The sequence below is a fragment of the Branchiostoma floridae genome, chromosome 4 (genome assembly GCF_000003815.2).
Source record: "Branchiostoma floridae strain S238N-H82 chromosome 4, Bfl_VNyyK, whole genome shotgun sequence".
Classification (NCBI taxonomy): domain Eukaryota; kingdom Metazoa; phylum Chordata; class Leptocardii; order Amphioxiformes; family Branchiostomatidae; genus Branchiostoma; species Branchiostoma floridae.
The window spans coordinates 16,594,195-16,610,197 of record NC_049982.1 but is presented as its reverse complement, the minus strand read 5'-3'; the positions used below and the strand labels follow the sequence as shown (position 1 = coordinate 16,610,197).

The following is a 16,003-nucleotide window of genomic DNA, read 5'->3' as shown; positions in this document are numbered from 1 at the left end:
ATCCAGCCTGCACTGGGTCCTCAGCAGACCTTTCTGTGTTCTCACAAGTGCGTTATCAACTCTTCCATCTTGATTAGCAAAGTGAAAGAATCAATACCTAGCCCATTAAATGCCCACACATCAGCAGCTCTTTCCTGGCAGACAGTGCTTACTCTTCCTCAAAGTCCTTATCTACGTGACCGCTGGGATGAGGGTTTCTGATTGAGCATGTTTGCTATGTACAGCATGATGTTTTGTTTCCCAGCTTGTAAATGTAACAAACATGCTCTTTACTAACAAAGTTGTGCATCCAAAGGTTGTTTTAGTTATTTGTGAATATTGTATATGGTTCATATTTTACATAACTTCTTGTAAGCTAGCTGACTTTTACCTCATAATATAACCCCTCCTGGATGATTGGTCCAGTAAATGGTAAATCAGGAATGATATCAGCCATTCTGTCATGGTTTTTACACAAATCTTTTTCTGGCAATAAATGGGTTGGTCTATGTGTGTCAATTTTGAATGATAGGTATAAGAATGTTGTGTGTCCAGTAGTGCGTCCTTTGCTGTGCATGTATGATAAATTCAAATTTTCAGAAAGCCTCTAAGATTAATTAGTTTCTTTTAAACATTGTTGTCCTACTTTTTTTTGTCTACTTCTGTACAAATGTGCAAGTGCAAACTTACTTATCTTTGTTTTTCATCATACAACAGTTTATCAATACATGTATTGTTTCAAAACTGCATAGGCAGGGATGCGTGGGATAAGGTGAAAGTTAAACTTTAAAGTCTATTCCTCTGTTCCCATGACCTGAATTCATACAATGTAGCTGGTCAAAATTGGTGCATGGAGTCTGCCATAGGTCACCTCTCATTCCATCTTTCCAGTTAATATCAGCTCAGATTTTTTCTTGAAATTACACCTGTCATATTATCAGGGTATTACACGCCATACACACTTTCTAGACTTAGTTCTTTTGTAATTATTTTTAACCTCATTGTTTTGTTATGGGACTTTTAACCCTGATATCTAGTTACACATGTAATTGCCTGGCAGATTTGTCTGTACATTTGGGGTCAAAAGTAAATACTTGGTAACATACTCTGTGACATATTTATGGTTTTGCGCTGCATCAGTTGCAAAATATATATTATGCTAATGATATGGAGAGTCCCAGACAGACAAATAATGACGGACAAGAAAGAAAACGAAGCCCTAATATTACTGATAGCTTACCACGACAAAGTATGTACTTGTTTATTATAACTTTGGCACATACCAATGCAATGTGCTAGTCTAACATCTATTTAGGGATTCCTCTACTGCAACAGTTGTTCTCACATAACCCCATATCTGCATTATGCAACATCTGCTTGGCAAGATCCAATTACCGCAACACCTAACACGCCAAAATAACAGACCTGAACCAATAAACTGAGAGACGTAGGGGTGATATTTAAATTATTACATCAATTATAACAACAAATACAAAAAAAGTGCATCATCACGCAACTGAGTGCAGACCACATGCCAAACTACACACGAATGTGGTAAACGGAACATGGAGATACAGAAGCAGACACTCGACACTTTCACTGATCACAATACTCTGTCGATGGAGGTTACCCTCCGGTCACAGAGTAAAACAGAATATGCTGCTGGTTATAAGGTGTTTTATTCAAGATATAGCAACTTTGTAATGATAAAAGATCTATCTGCATGCTAACGTATCAAATTGTCACAGGTCACATGCTATGAATATAATTCTCTGAGCTAAATTTGTTATCAGCTCATGATTTACAGACTAAGCTGATAAACATGATTAGGAATGCTACAATACTATCATGAACTTTTGGGTTCCACAGTTAAGTGAGAAACTTGCTTTTTGACCCAGGGGCCTACCATGAAGATTGACTTACATGTATTTAGATTTCGTCCTGGATCTAAACTTGAGGATTTGAACAGTATTGTATGACTGCTAATTTCATAATGTTAGAACTTGGCCACACATAGGAAATGCAGTAACAAAATATTTCTTGCAATTTTTTTCACCTATCAAAAATAATAAGTTCCTTTGTTTCACCTTGACATAGGATACCAAGAAAGATAAAAATTGAAAACTAGCTACAGGATGAAAGTTGTTTTCTCTCAATATGATCAAACACTCGGGTCAAATACCCACAATGAGCCCGCAAAATGAGGTAGAAAACAAAGTGATGGTCACGTTGGTTGACAAGCATGATGTATTGAAAACTGGATGCTGATTTGTATGCAATAGTTTGCATCAAGATTAAACTGTTACCTCAGCTAGCTTACAAGAAGCTTCATGATTTTGATATTTTCTGTTTCTACTGTCCGTGGTGCTGATTTTTATGATCTGGATGATATCAGGCTCACTATTTATCAAACTCTTTGCAGAGATTCAGATCAACATTTTTATTTATTTTGCTTCAACTATTTTGTTTTTCAAACTTTAGTGTGACAAAAGTTCATAGAAATTTATATCAAATGACTGGATGATTGCTCAAGTGCCTTTCAAATTAAATTGAAACAGTGCAGGTCACATCTCTTTTGTTGTCATTGACCTCTAATTCATTTACTACATTTCAGGAATCAGAATTTTATCTGAAATCAGATGACATCTATTGCTAAATGTCATTTCTCTACAAAACCATCACAAGGGTGACTGGCCATGAGAGATGAATCATAGTGTTCCATTGATGTTGTGCTCATACTTATCTATTTATCATTGCAGATTAAGGAGTCTCTGCATCTGTTTGACCGGTTGTTTGCAGAGTTTGAGTTCAGCTATGTGAGTGCCATGGTTCCTGTCAAGACTGCTAAGGAATATGACATGATGCAGGATGTCATTGTGCTCTTCTCTGAGACAGTGCAGAGGTATGTCACCTAGAAAGAGTAGAAATATTAAGGATAGGCTATGCTAAATGATCATCGATTTACCTTGGAAAGGGTGAAAAAAAAGTTTCAGTACAAAAACTGTTATGTATGTCTACACTGCCATTGGAAAAGATTACCAGTAAAACCTGTGACAGTGACAGCCTCCTGATTGAATGTTTTTCCCATGTCATTGGTCAGTAAATCCAAAGTGTCAGAAAACACAGAATATGAATACACAATGTAGGTAGGTAGGTAGAAACTTGTATTTTGATGTAACGTGAATGTTTTGCTCATCACAAAACTACTGTACTTTCGTGTAGCTCAAGACATATTCAAAATAAAAAGCAGTCACGTGTATCAAAACCCAGAAATGACAGAAATCCTGAAATGTTCTATCTTAAACTGCAGCCAACACATGTAAAGTTTACCTATATTCCTGATGGGTTTCAGGGTAATTGCAAAGGTGTAGCAAATGAGTACTTTGGGATGATTGCACCTCTCCATTCTATCATTACGATGGCAGGGAAACGCCATGAGAGGATCATCTCTCTGTCATGTATTTTGCTATCAGTACTCCTTATCATCCTTGCAGCCCCCGTAGGAGATATTTTGGCACATAGTCGTTGTTAGGATTGGTGATGACGTCGTGCATATGGGGTCTCTCTCTGAGATTATGAGAATAATATTGATTTTGAGAAGTTGCTTCTTCAGCTGATCAACTGGATTCACGCTGATGTTACTATTGATTCCTTCATAACATTTGCTTTTTACAGTACTTAAAACACATATGGAACCTGGCACATATTTTCATATAGAAGTCATGTACAGCAATTTGTAAGTTACCGTACCAGAAATTTTCACATCTTTGTATTTTTCAGTATGTCAGTTTCAGTAATGTTGATAGATTGGAAAGCATCGATTGAAATTATTTTTTCATTACTTTTTGGCTCAAGAGAGAGTGACTGACAGGGAAGGTGTGATGAATTTGGTGAGGTCAGCAACTAGTGGGCAGATTTGCCACTTATGTACTTATCCTAAATGAACAGGTAATTTCCACATTTGTCTGTCTAAACAAATGTAATTATCTCTGTTTCCCTTGTTGCAATGGGTTGTCACCACCTGCATGAGGTCAGCATTATCAGCAGCACAACATCACTAAGGTGTGACGTCATCCACATCCATCAATGTATCTGCTTTCATTTGCACTAAATGAAGGGCAGAGAATCAATCCACTGGTCCGCTGGGGTGATTTATGGCAAGCTATTTCCAGGGAATCGAGATGTAGGGTGATATTGATTGATCAGAAGAAATTGCTCCTTATAACATCTTTTGCAGGAAAAGGTCTGTGTGTCTATTGGCAGGAAAATAAAAACTAACTGCAAGAATGGCAATCAAAGTAGCTATGGAGTTGTTAAAAGTTGAGAGAATCTGTTAGATCATTGCAGAATTTTGACTTGTTTGTAAGTGTTTGGAAATAGCTTATCATTGTTGTGCCTGCTGACGTGTGGATTCTGTCCAGTCATAGCTGGAATGGTAGGCTGAGTACCATGGTAACATGTTGATAGAACTTATTCCAAATGATTACTGCAGGTGTGTCTGATGATCGCAACCTGTGTACATTGTGACTGAATCAATTTTAAGATGATCACACCCTTGCAAAACTGTCAGAACTGAAGATAAGTTCCTCTGTCACACTTGTAATTCAAGCTGAAACTACATCTGCATACTAAATGTTTCTGTAAGCTACATTCCAATTTTCATTTCTGAACTCCTAAGTACACAGTTTCTCTTTTTCATTTGCCAGGATGGATTGAGTCGTGATTGATAATAGTCAGTCCAAAATACATGATGTGTTGATTCATGATTGTATTAAGTGTTTACTTTCAAGAAGTGTGCTAAGTTTTCATGCCTCTTGATTTATAGGAATATAGTCTACAGATTGACACCATATATATTTTAACATAATGCATATTCAGGACCCCAGTGACTGTTTTGAGTTCAATTTATACTTAACTCCACTCCAACAAGAAAAATAATAAATAGCTGATATCATTTCAGGAATGAAGCAAAGCGCTCTGCCTTGTTGACAGTCCTACCCTTAAGCTTGTAGAATCATGTAATGTTGTATTATAAGCCAAAGAGTTTGGGAGCAGCTGGGCACATTGTCTGGCATTCCTGTTATGAATAATTGTAGTCCTTTTTTTCTGCAGCTATGGATTCATGATCAACCAAGACATGCACTTTGTTTGAAGTCAGCAGAAGAAGGTTTAAGAAATCTAACCAGCACCCAGGATTTTATCATTTAAAACTAAGCCCGTTGAGATGTGGCCATAATTTTGTTATGATTGATTGCAGCCAGGGAGATTTGCTAGGAAGATCCTTGATACATGTTGCAACATTTCTTATGTGAGATTTTCACAATATTCATGTTTTCTTGACCTACATGTGCTGGAGCCATGACGACGTATAAATATGCCGCAAAGATTAAAGATGGCCAGATATCCCAAACTCATTTCTTCCTTACAAGTTTTTTTCATCTTGAGACATGTAATCCATCATCGTTGGAGGAAATTAAAAGGAACCCTGTAATTACATGCTTTGCCTTTGTGCCAGTTCACTGGCTATGATATGAGTTACTGAAGCACACATCAACCAGTTCATTATGAGATGCCCTGGATTTCTTAACCTTCTCCCTGCTGCCTAACCCCATGACCAATACGAATCTCATGCCAACAGCTAAGTTAGTGGGTTAAAGGGTCTTGCAAATCTGCTAACCTAAAAGGTTATTGTATCACAGTGTAAAAATGTATGAAGAGAGCTTTCACAATGCATTTGAAGTTTGATCCAAGAAGCCAACATAGCAGTGTGACACCAATTTTACAGAAACCTTCTACAGTAATTTCTGTAGTATACAATGGCCCTGTAATGTGATGCCCCCTCTCGTTTATATTTCCATTTTCCTGCGGGTGTACATTTTGTACATGTATAACTGTGAGAAGTGCTGAATATTTTTCCGCTCCAAATCCTGTGTACGTTTATTGGAATTGTCTCTTCCTTATTAGGATAGGCTTCAATTTACGTCATGTCATAAATTTTGCAAGCCCTTGATGTGTGGGTTGTACCGTGCTCAGTGTAATGATGTCACGGATGGCTCTCCCTCTCTATTTGACGTAATGTTCCCCAGTGTCCTAGTTTTACATGACCTCCACATCAATCATGGTCTTTATGCACAACCATTCAGATATGATAGCCTTGCAATGAAGAATACATGCAAATGTCCTTGGTTCAACTTCTTAAATAATCCGTGCTCATATAACTAAGTGTTACGTGCACTGTCTCTTATTGCTACACACATCTATTTAAAGTATCATCTTGCTGATGATTTTGCCTTTGCTGATGCTTTGTTAACACATTCTGATTTCCCCTGGCAAGAAGGCAAAAAGTTAGGTTTTGTGGATGCAGTAAAATTATGCTTTAATCTCTATACATGTCCAGGCAATACAATGTTGTGGACAGCTCAGTCTCTAATGTTGTCTCAATGATGACTGTTGTGCCCTAGTTTTTGTAACCTATTCCATTGATCTCTGACATGTACATGTTCTAATTTTTGTTTGCAAATTTAAGAAGGTTATTCAAAATTCAAGTACCAATCAATTTTGGCTTAAATGGGAGCAGCGATGGCCTGCAGCTATATTCTACACTGGAAAAAGTCATCAGAAGGTCATGACATTATAGCACTGCCATTGAATCTCCAAGTGAAAGGTCTATTTACCATACCAGTTCAGTTCACACTGTAACAATTGGAAATGGTCTTCAGCAACTTTATCAACATTTTTGTCACATAATAGCCTTGTTGTTAATGTAGTATGTAAAGGTCCTGGGTTCAAATCCATATCAAGTCCCAATGTGATGCCTTATACCAATTTCCTCACTTAACTCGAGTGAACGTGAGTAGATCCTGTGAGAATATTCCTTTTAAAGACAACTGATGAGGTTGTCCAGTGTCTTGATTCTTTTGTCCTAACCTCATAAAGGACGTAAATGAATCAGTCCAGCTGTATAACAACGCTACTAGGCCTCCTCACTTCTTTGCCCTCCCAGTCTTGACCAGTAAGATGGGTGAAACCATAAGCTTATTCTCTAATCATTTTCTGTAAAGCAATCATGACAGTGATGAGCTGTAGAAAGTTGATCAATGCTGTTAAACCCCTTCCAAAATGGCGTGCAGCATCAAATTCACTGCTCTGTAGGATGGCAAATGTGGCAATATCCAGGGTCACTGTCTGGAGAAAACTCTGCCTTCGTTGGGGAAATGGGGTCAGTGATCTGATTACACCCTATCCACAGCTATCCTTGCATCATTTGGATGGCAATAAGGTCGTTCAGATTCAAATGGAGATGGCCCTGGCCTACTTTCTGTGGCTGCTCTCTTAAATTTGATAACAGCATGCCATCTGTAGAAGATGAAGAAATTTTTCAGTTGATTGAAGGCCATTCCAGTGCAATTTGTAAAAGGAGCAGCATTTGAACTGTGTTGTTTGAATCAACTTGTGCTGGAGACAACCATAGTCACTGACCCTCCTGATGAGGATGGGACTAGGTGAGGTGAGGTGAGGTTTGAATCAACAATGATTAAGCAATATGTTTTATAAATGTTCTAAACTCGTTTCTAAGTCTGATATATTGTTTATGGCAATTGTATTCAAGAATGGTGTCATATTTTAAAAAGTAGCTTCTTGACAGGAAAGAAGCCCAACTTTCATTTTGTGGATCAGATGTAGTATGTATTGTAACATGCGTCTCATAAATAGATAAAGGTTCAAACAAAAATTATGTATTGTGCCTTATACCCATTTCTAGTCCTTTAGTTTGTCTTTTGAAAAAAATCCTCACTTTTCCAATCATAGTACACTTTAGGTTCAGAAAGATTACTTGCACCAAGAACCATTGTACGAGTGCCACTGTCTGCCAATCTGTGGTTGCTAGAAGTAAAGCCAGGCCATCAAAACCATATATCTGGTAACATAGATTGTAAAATTAATAAAATGTGAAGTATGTGTAGTGACAAGCTAAAATCTGATAACAGCTTTCAGAGAAAGCATCCTTCAGTCCAAGTAGAAAGCCCAATTTTTTCTTCTCAACATTTTATTTAGGACTACACTTACCAGGCTGATAGAGTGCAGGATACTGTTTGAGGTCGTTCATTTCAATTTCTCAGACATGGACTTTCCATTTTTCATCCTCCTCTTGTCAGGGAGATAGCTTCACAGGGATAAACTGCACAATGCCTTGAGGTTATTATGTTATGATGAAAGAAGTATTTTATTTTGAAGAGAGTTGAAGAATCAACATCTAACAATGGCTTGGGTAGAACATTATGCTAATGAGGATGTACATATACAAAAAGTTATATCGTGCTTATTTCATGATCTTATCCTTATCATATAGTTTCTTGATGTACCTTGACTCCTTTACTGTATCGTTTCCCATCTATATATTCATTTCTCTGTTTTTCTGCCATCGCCCAGGCTCTCTTGAATAAGTAAATTCCTATTTGCTATGTCAGTGTACATAGTAAATCAGTTCCTCTGCAAGCCAGTAGACAGTAGTGTAATTTGTCAGTAGATCAGTAATAGTGCAACACTTTGCACACTTGAATCTATTTGATTAATGATATGCAATTTGACCTTCAAACCTGTTTCCTTCTCAGGTTATGTAACTTGGAGGTTTCATCTAGGGTTTTGTTTCTTGGATGGTTTTCTTTTCAACCTTTTGGCCTCATTATCTTCCAAATTATGTGACTACTAGTATCATCTAGAGTTCAGTCCATTTGGTTATATTCCATTACCCTTTTGACTCCCTTTCTTATTGATATTATGTAAGTTTGACACATGATTTGATCCAGGCTTCTTAAATAGTGATTTGAAAAAGCAATTACTATGCATATTTCTAGGATGAGACACCTTTTTACTGTACTCAGTACAATCTAGTGCCCTGTCCATGACCTACGGAGAGTTTACGTCACTGTTGATCAAAGCAATCAGTCCGCAAAGGGTGTGGCTGCAGTAGATCAGTGTCTCATTGTGTATTCTAGTCCTGTCCCTCAGTTTTTGCTCTTGTTATCGGAAGCTGCATACTGCATTGTATAGGGTCAATACTTAACATTTGATATGAAACTGCCAGTACAAGAATTTGCCCTCAAGAATCCATTTCATGCATAACCTTTGTTTAAGATTAAAAGGAAATTGACTTTGCCAATTGCATCTTAAAGCTAAGCCTTTTTTCAGTTATCAGCAATTTTATCATTTGAGACACCTATACATGACAAAAATCATGAATTCAATCCATCCCCTCTCAAACTATCCTCTTTTAAAGTCTCCAACAAAAATGCCTATGTAATTCCAATAGGAGCTGCTAGAGGGTCCGACCCTACACCACATCTTTCTAGGGACTGTAACCACCTGCCTTCAAAGCTAGCATTATCGGAAGAATTCCAATCCAGATGAAGGACTGGTGTAGATGTGCTGCCATGCTCCTCTTGATATGAAAAAATACTCGGATGTGCTCCAGACTGTTTTAGTAACTGTTGTATCTGAGCTGAGATTTCCCTTGATGGTACTATAGGTGTGTCTGTTAGTGTTGTCAGCCTACTGTACGGAGGGATGATGGCTGTATGTTTGTCACACTGAGTACTCTCTAACACAAATTGGCTATGCATCAGACGTAAATGCCGCCAGTTTCTGATGAAAGGGAGCCCCATTATCCTGAGATTGGAACATACATTATAACATACCCAGGAGAGTTGGGAAATTCATGCAGCTTTCAAACCAGATGTTTGCCGTGAGTTTAGGCAACATGATGTCCAGTCCCTTTCACATAAACTTGAAACTTGAGACATTTATAATAAGTTTTAGTCAAAACATAACAAGAATAAGAGCTATTCTGTTGTTTTCTGTTCTTCCATTTGCAATAGGTAATAAGGTGTGTGAGAAACTTGCATATACACTAGGAAGTACAAAATTAATGTATGTGTACATTGATTTGTATGCCTACCCTTTTTGAAAACGGAGGAGGATGGGTCTGTTCAAGATGCGTCTGTCCTTAGACATGGGGCCTATTCCTTACAACATCTCATTCACTGATTCAATGGACAGCACAGTCTCCCATCATGTACTCAATAAGATGTAGAGCTCTGACAGCAAAGCAAGAATTTGACCCTGAGACATCATGTTCAAGATATTGCTAATGACTATGCCACACTTTCTTATTCAATGTAGGCTACATTTGAGCTACTTGTTCCAGTATTATAATTAGACTATTGAATAAGTCTTGTTTCAGTAAAATACCATGATAGCAATGGAACATTGAATGTTGCAGTAACTTGTCCTCACTCAATGATGTACATGTAGATGGAATAATTAGCTTTCCTGTGAGTCTTAAGTCATTGGCTTACAGTATAACTCAAGTTCACACTGAGACAAGAAACTTCGAATTAATAGCTGTTGCCATTGAATAGCAAGCAGCACAAGGGGATTTCCTGGGGTGCGAATGGGGAGCTTATGGCATGTGTAGCTCCCGGCGCAGATTTTCTTTTCCTTTTAAAGGGATCAATGTCTGCACAATTAGCTAGGGAAGTGTGCTGAGCCACCTGTGTCAGAGCCTTCCTAAGTCAGACTTAACGCAGGTGCATGGATGTTTTGTGAGACAGCAAATATGAAGAGAAGTTTACAGCTTTTGATGACAAAAGCTACGCTCAGAAAGTCAGCAACCTACTAAATTAGAGAGGCTGTTAACTCATGTGAGGGGTGAAAAGTAGACTAGGGCTGTCCCCTGTTTTGAAGCAGCCTAGCTACACTGTATGGACATACATCATTTCCTCCTCTGAGGTGTGAGTGGAATGGCTGTAGCTGGCTTTGGTTCATCAATACTGAAAGAAACCTGGTAAAGGTCACTTCAAGGTGTCTGTTGTATTTTTGCGGTGAAGGTCGTGAGCCAATCGTATTCATTTGATAACTCAGTTGAAAAGGAATATGTCATTGGTTCAGAGCTGTGTGCTCTCTTCCAGCATGCATTAAGTCACAATTGCCAGTATTCTGCTCAGTACTGTATTTGGAAAGGTCAACATCTTTACAGTTAAATGGAAGGGAAATGGGGGGGATAGGGGGCATGAAAATGTTTCATTGACAAAGTTGTCACAGACATGAGGCCCTGATTTATAATTCCAAGCAATTATGTTACTATCAAGTGAAGAGTCCCCACTGTAGTGGATGGTATTGGTATTATCTCAAGATATCTGAATTCTGCATTGAATTTTATAACAACTAGTCTTTTTGTTTACTATTTAGTTGCTGTTTCTTGGACTTATCAGGATTGACAATTGCATTTTGTACATGTAAGAACTAATAATAGATGTAAAGTAGCTATTAATTTTAGATGACATATAGTACAATGAACATGTACATGTAGATTGCAATCAGAATTGTAATATAATAAGACGTTTGTTTAAAATAATGGAATTGGACTATTTTGGAGAGATCTAGAGGGGATGAAGGAGATCAATTTTTTTGTCATTAGATTTCTTTTTAGAGGGAAATTTGAAGCAAAATTTATTTGAATGTTTTATTTGACTGTGTTCCACTAGAACTTTAACTCCATAATAGCTTTAAAAATGTAAAGTATGTATAAGTCCTTGGGAATTAATGATGATTTTCAATTGTGTACCCTATCTGCACATGCTGAATTGCTCACTGAATAAGTTTGCTTAAGCTGGAATTATTATGGAGACCACAGTATTAACTTCTGTTTGACATGCAGTGGCTCTAAAATCAAGATAATTTTCTTTTCCAAGGTGTGTAACCCTTGGCTAAGATGTGTGAACTGATTTGCTGTGGTTCCTGCATAGCTGTGATTGCATTTGCAGGTCTTTGTCAACTGACCTTAAGGTCATAAGCATTTGGCTTATCAGGCAAAAGAGATTGCTAAAATTATTTAAGGTTGCTGTACTTTGGAAACAACTTTGTAGAGCTTTTTTATGAAAGAAGACCACTGTGATGAAAAAAGGTGAGTTGCAGCTTGATAACTCTTGCCAATAGCAGTGTTGATCAATGAGTGATTGCCAAAAGTACAAGAGAGGAAACCTCATAATGTATTCTGCATAAATGTGACACAGCAGCCTGTTAAGTTAAACTTAATTCTGATCAGACCTGTATATCAATTGTTTCATCACAATTTATAATGGATATCGGTATCATTATATTTGTAAGTTCCAAAAGGAAGGATGTTTTTTTATTTATTTCAGCAGCTGTATGTTACACTGTGAGATAGCAACTTTAATGGGGGCAATATATATATAAATAACTTTAACTTTATTTGGGGCAACATTTTTATTTCTTTATGAAATTTCAATATAGTCATGTTAATGAAAATCCTTCCCTAGATCTGTCTTCTTGTCTTGCTTTGCCATGTGTCAGTAAAAATATCATAATTCAGACTTACATGTACAAATTGAATGCACATCACAGACTAAGGCATGCCTATAAGCATGTCTCTATGTTTATCAAAAATACAGAAGTGTGATAGATTATGCTGTATGAGACAGTTTGGAGACACAATTGTTGACCTTAGTCTCTCTGTCAGACAGCATCAATTCAAGTTGATGTCCTTGGAGCATTTAAGTGTCTGCGAGGACAATGGCCTGGAGGAGAAATGGAGACTTTTTATTTGAGTTCAAATGGAGTTCACAACTTGTAGAGAGAGTGTGATGAACATGGCAAAGATGTACATTTGTACCATTACTTTATGTTACATTTTTGCAAAGACAAAGATAAATCTCATCTCAATAGGAGAGTGTTCTGGTTCTGCAGATAATATTGTTCTGCAAATACCCCCCCCCCCCAAAAAAAGTTAAATCATTTGACCCTCAATGCTTCAAAGACAAAGTGGATGCTTTTGGGGAGCAGTGGAAAGCTAAACAAAGCACATCCAGTATTAACCAAAATTGGCCTAGAGTCAATTGAAATAGTGGCTTCATTTAAATAACAGGGTTGGAACTTGTTTAATGTCAGCTGGTAGTGAGTTAAAGTGTTTAGCACCTCTGTCCTGTCTTGAAAAGGGGTTTGTATAGGAGTGATGTCTGTCTGGTTTGGTAATTGTGAAAGTTGTGGTTGTGAGAAAAGGTGGATGAGAGGTATGTTGGTGCAAGCCCATTTATACACTTATAAACCATAATGCACACATGATCCCGCCTTCTCCCAGCCAGCTGAGCTTCTCATGGAGGTCGAGGACACTGCTAGTCTGTAGGTTCAGTTGCAGAACTACCCTGGCAGCCCGGTTCTGTAGCACTTGGAGTTGTTGTTGTCTCCCCACTCCGCAGCTATCCCACATGTTATCACAGTAATCCAGATAGAAGGGGGAGTACAATTGCTTTACACAACATACATGGTGTATTAGCTATATTTACAGTGATGCAGGGTCTAAGACGTCTGAGTAAGCCTATTCGCTGGGTTACCTTTGAGCAGAGTTTGTCAATATGTTCATTCCATGTTAATTTTTCATGAAGAATAAGCCCTAGGTATTTAAATCAACTCTGAAACTCCATGCACATTCTCAGTAGTGACCTCTGACCTCCTGACCAAATTGTCTGTTGACCTGGATCGGATTTATGGATTATGATATGGATTTGTCTGCCGTCTTTCATGTTTCATTTGTACTTATATGTTCTGATGTGTATGTCTATTTATTTTCTTTGTAATATGCTTTTTTTTCGTTGTATGTAAATACTGGGCCCTATTGAAAATCAGTTTGTCTAAACTGAATAGGCCACCCAGGCGTTTGAAAATAAACAAACAAAAACAAAATCCCATAAGAGCAAATAGGTCACCATTTCCATCATTTTTGTTAACATAAAAATATGGGCTTTTAGATAATATCATTTAACACCTGCTTCTGGGGATAAGCCACCCTTTAGATTCATATTTTTAAGCATTCTGACAATGTTGCTCTCAATTTCATCCAGGACAAATTACTAGTACATGTATACCTGTTTTGCTCCTGTGTGCCTAATGATTTTTTAAATACATGTATATTTTAAGATGTTGTATGATGTTAAGTAGGCATACCCCAGTTATTTTCTGGTTTCTTCAAGAAAATAGTTCTGGAGCAAAGTAACGGTGTATAGGCATGAAGAATATTCATGTGAAAATGTCCAATTTAAGTATATCATGGGCTCAAAACTGACTGATATTGTCAAAGGAAAGAAAAAAGAAAACTCTTACATATGCAGTACATGTACCTTTTGATAATAATTAAAGCTATGCTCTATCCAGCCCATTACACACACACTAGTCTAAGTATACAAACTTTAAGGCAGTTTGAAGAACACAGTTGCCATCTGCACCATAACTCAACCCAATTCCAGACTTGATTTTTTTTTTACAGCCAAGTATTTCATATCTTCCAATGTGTACCTACATGTATGTGTGTTAGCTGTAGTTACATTAATTAGTAGGCTTGTATTATGATAATAACTGTTTTGCTATAAGCTGCTCACGTACAGGATTTGTACAGTCGTGTTGTATCTATTGTATGTGTTTTTATGTCATTTGCATTTCTTGTGCATTTTCTATACATCTATATGAGTCATAAGTGCCTTGTAGTATACATATATCTGCCATTATTGTTCCTCCTGGTGCAAACTGCAACCACACTGTGATGAATATTTACTGCTCAAATGTAGGTCAATAGCCGTAACTGCACAGTTCACAATGTGATTTTCTTTAAAGGGTGGATCAGACAGACACCGACATAACAACGTATCAGGAGCTGAAAGAAATGGTTTTATTTTTAGCTTTATGAAATTGATTCCTGTGATGAAAGACACTCCTTTTCCTTTGACTGATGGCCTAAATCACATTGTTTCCCTTCTCCATCCTGATGGACAGAGATTCAAGCTTAATCCTCACATGGCATGCCTAGCTGATTTTCAATAGATATTTTTATTATCGTTTTTCTACCCCATGAAGCATGTGTATGGTCCATTGATGTTTCGCATTAGACTTGTCAACTACCTGAGGGGCTTTGTGGTTGGTATGTTTGATATCTGTTGGGTTTTGGAGCATGAAGCATTTCTTAAAAGTTTCTGATTGAGCAAGTGTGGGAAAAAGCCACTATGACAGACAGGTCAAGCACAAAAGTAACAATAATGAAGAAATACAGTTTGTCAGGAATTTGTTAGGTTCCATCATATGGGATTTAAAAGACCACAAATGAAGATGTTTAACTGGTACAGACACATCCATGAACCAACACACAATGAAATGAGCACTTTTTGGTCCATGTCATTTGAAAACAATCTAAGTGTAAATTGCCCAATGACTTATGACTTATGGAATTTTATGACTTATTGTGTCAGCCACAACATTAACATGAACTTACATGTATTTTGACCTGGTTAATACTCATAGATATTACTAAGAACTGTAAACAACCTGCCTCAGCTATTTCCTAAATAACACCAAAGAAATCAGCACCATGGACAAAAATATCGCCTTCTGACCACATTCATTAATGTCCACTGCTTCATGAGAATATAGCCCATTTTTCAAATGTTTTTAAGAAATCACCAGGAAACCCTCAGGTAGATACAAATACTAACTGTATGTCTATTGACAACATGTTGGAATATATATCTCACTAGAGTTGCAAATACAAAAGATGTTGAACATTTTGCACTAAAAATTGTAATACTGGCCTCCCAAGTCATTCATGCCATGGCCCCCGACCCAGTTGGGCAAACAACCAAATAATAAGCATTTGAGAAAGTACCAGACCTTTGACCTCAAATGCTAAATTTGTCTGAAGTCAGCTGAAAAACCAGTGGAGCAGAAAATGGAGTTGAGTCTGTGGTGTTCGCTCTGATCAGTTGGAAAGAGTTTACTAAGCACACTCATGTACATGCATTCAAACTCCCAGATGTCTGATGCTGGTAGGAAAAGCCAATCTTAAGCACCAGTAGGAAGAGCGGTAATTATTGACTAGAGGGGCAGAATTCGTAATTTTAGAATTTTTAAGTTCCTCCAGCTTGTCAAGAGATACCCCGGTAGGTGAGGGATCTGTTCCTATCTA

At 37.5% G+C, this 16,003-nt stretch overlaps 1 protein-coding gene across 1 annotated transcript in view; it reads left to right on the top strand.

The window, feature by feature from the left end:
- The window catches only part of LOC118414211 (lateral signaling target protein 2 homolog), a gene marked incomplete in the record, with an annotated part of 109,845 nt that overhangs the window by 61,111 nt on the left and 32,731 nt on the right, over positions 1-16,003 (top strand). The window contains 1 exon segment of the mRNA XM_035818093.1: positions 2,739-2,881. Within this exon segment, the coding sequence (XP_035673986.1) occupies positions 2,739-2,881 (143 nt within the window).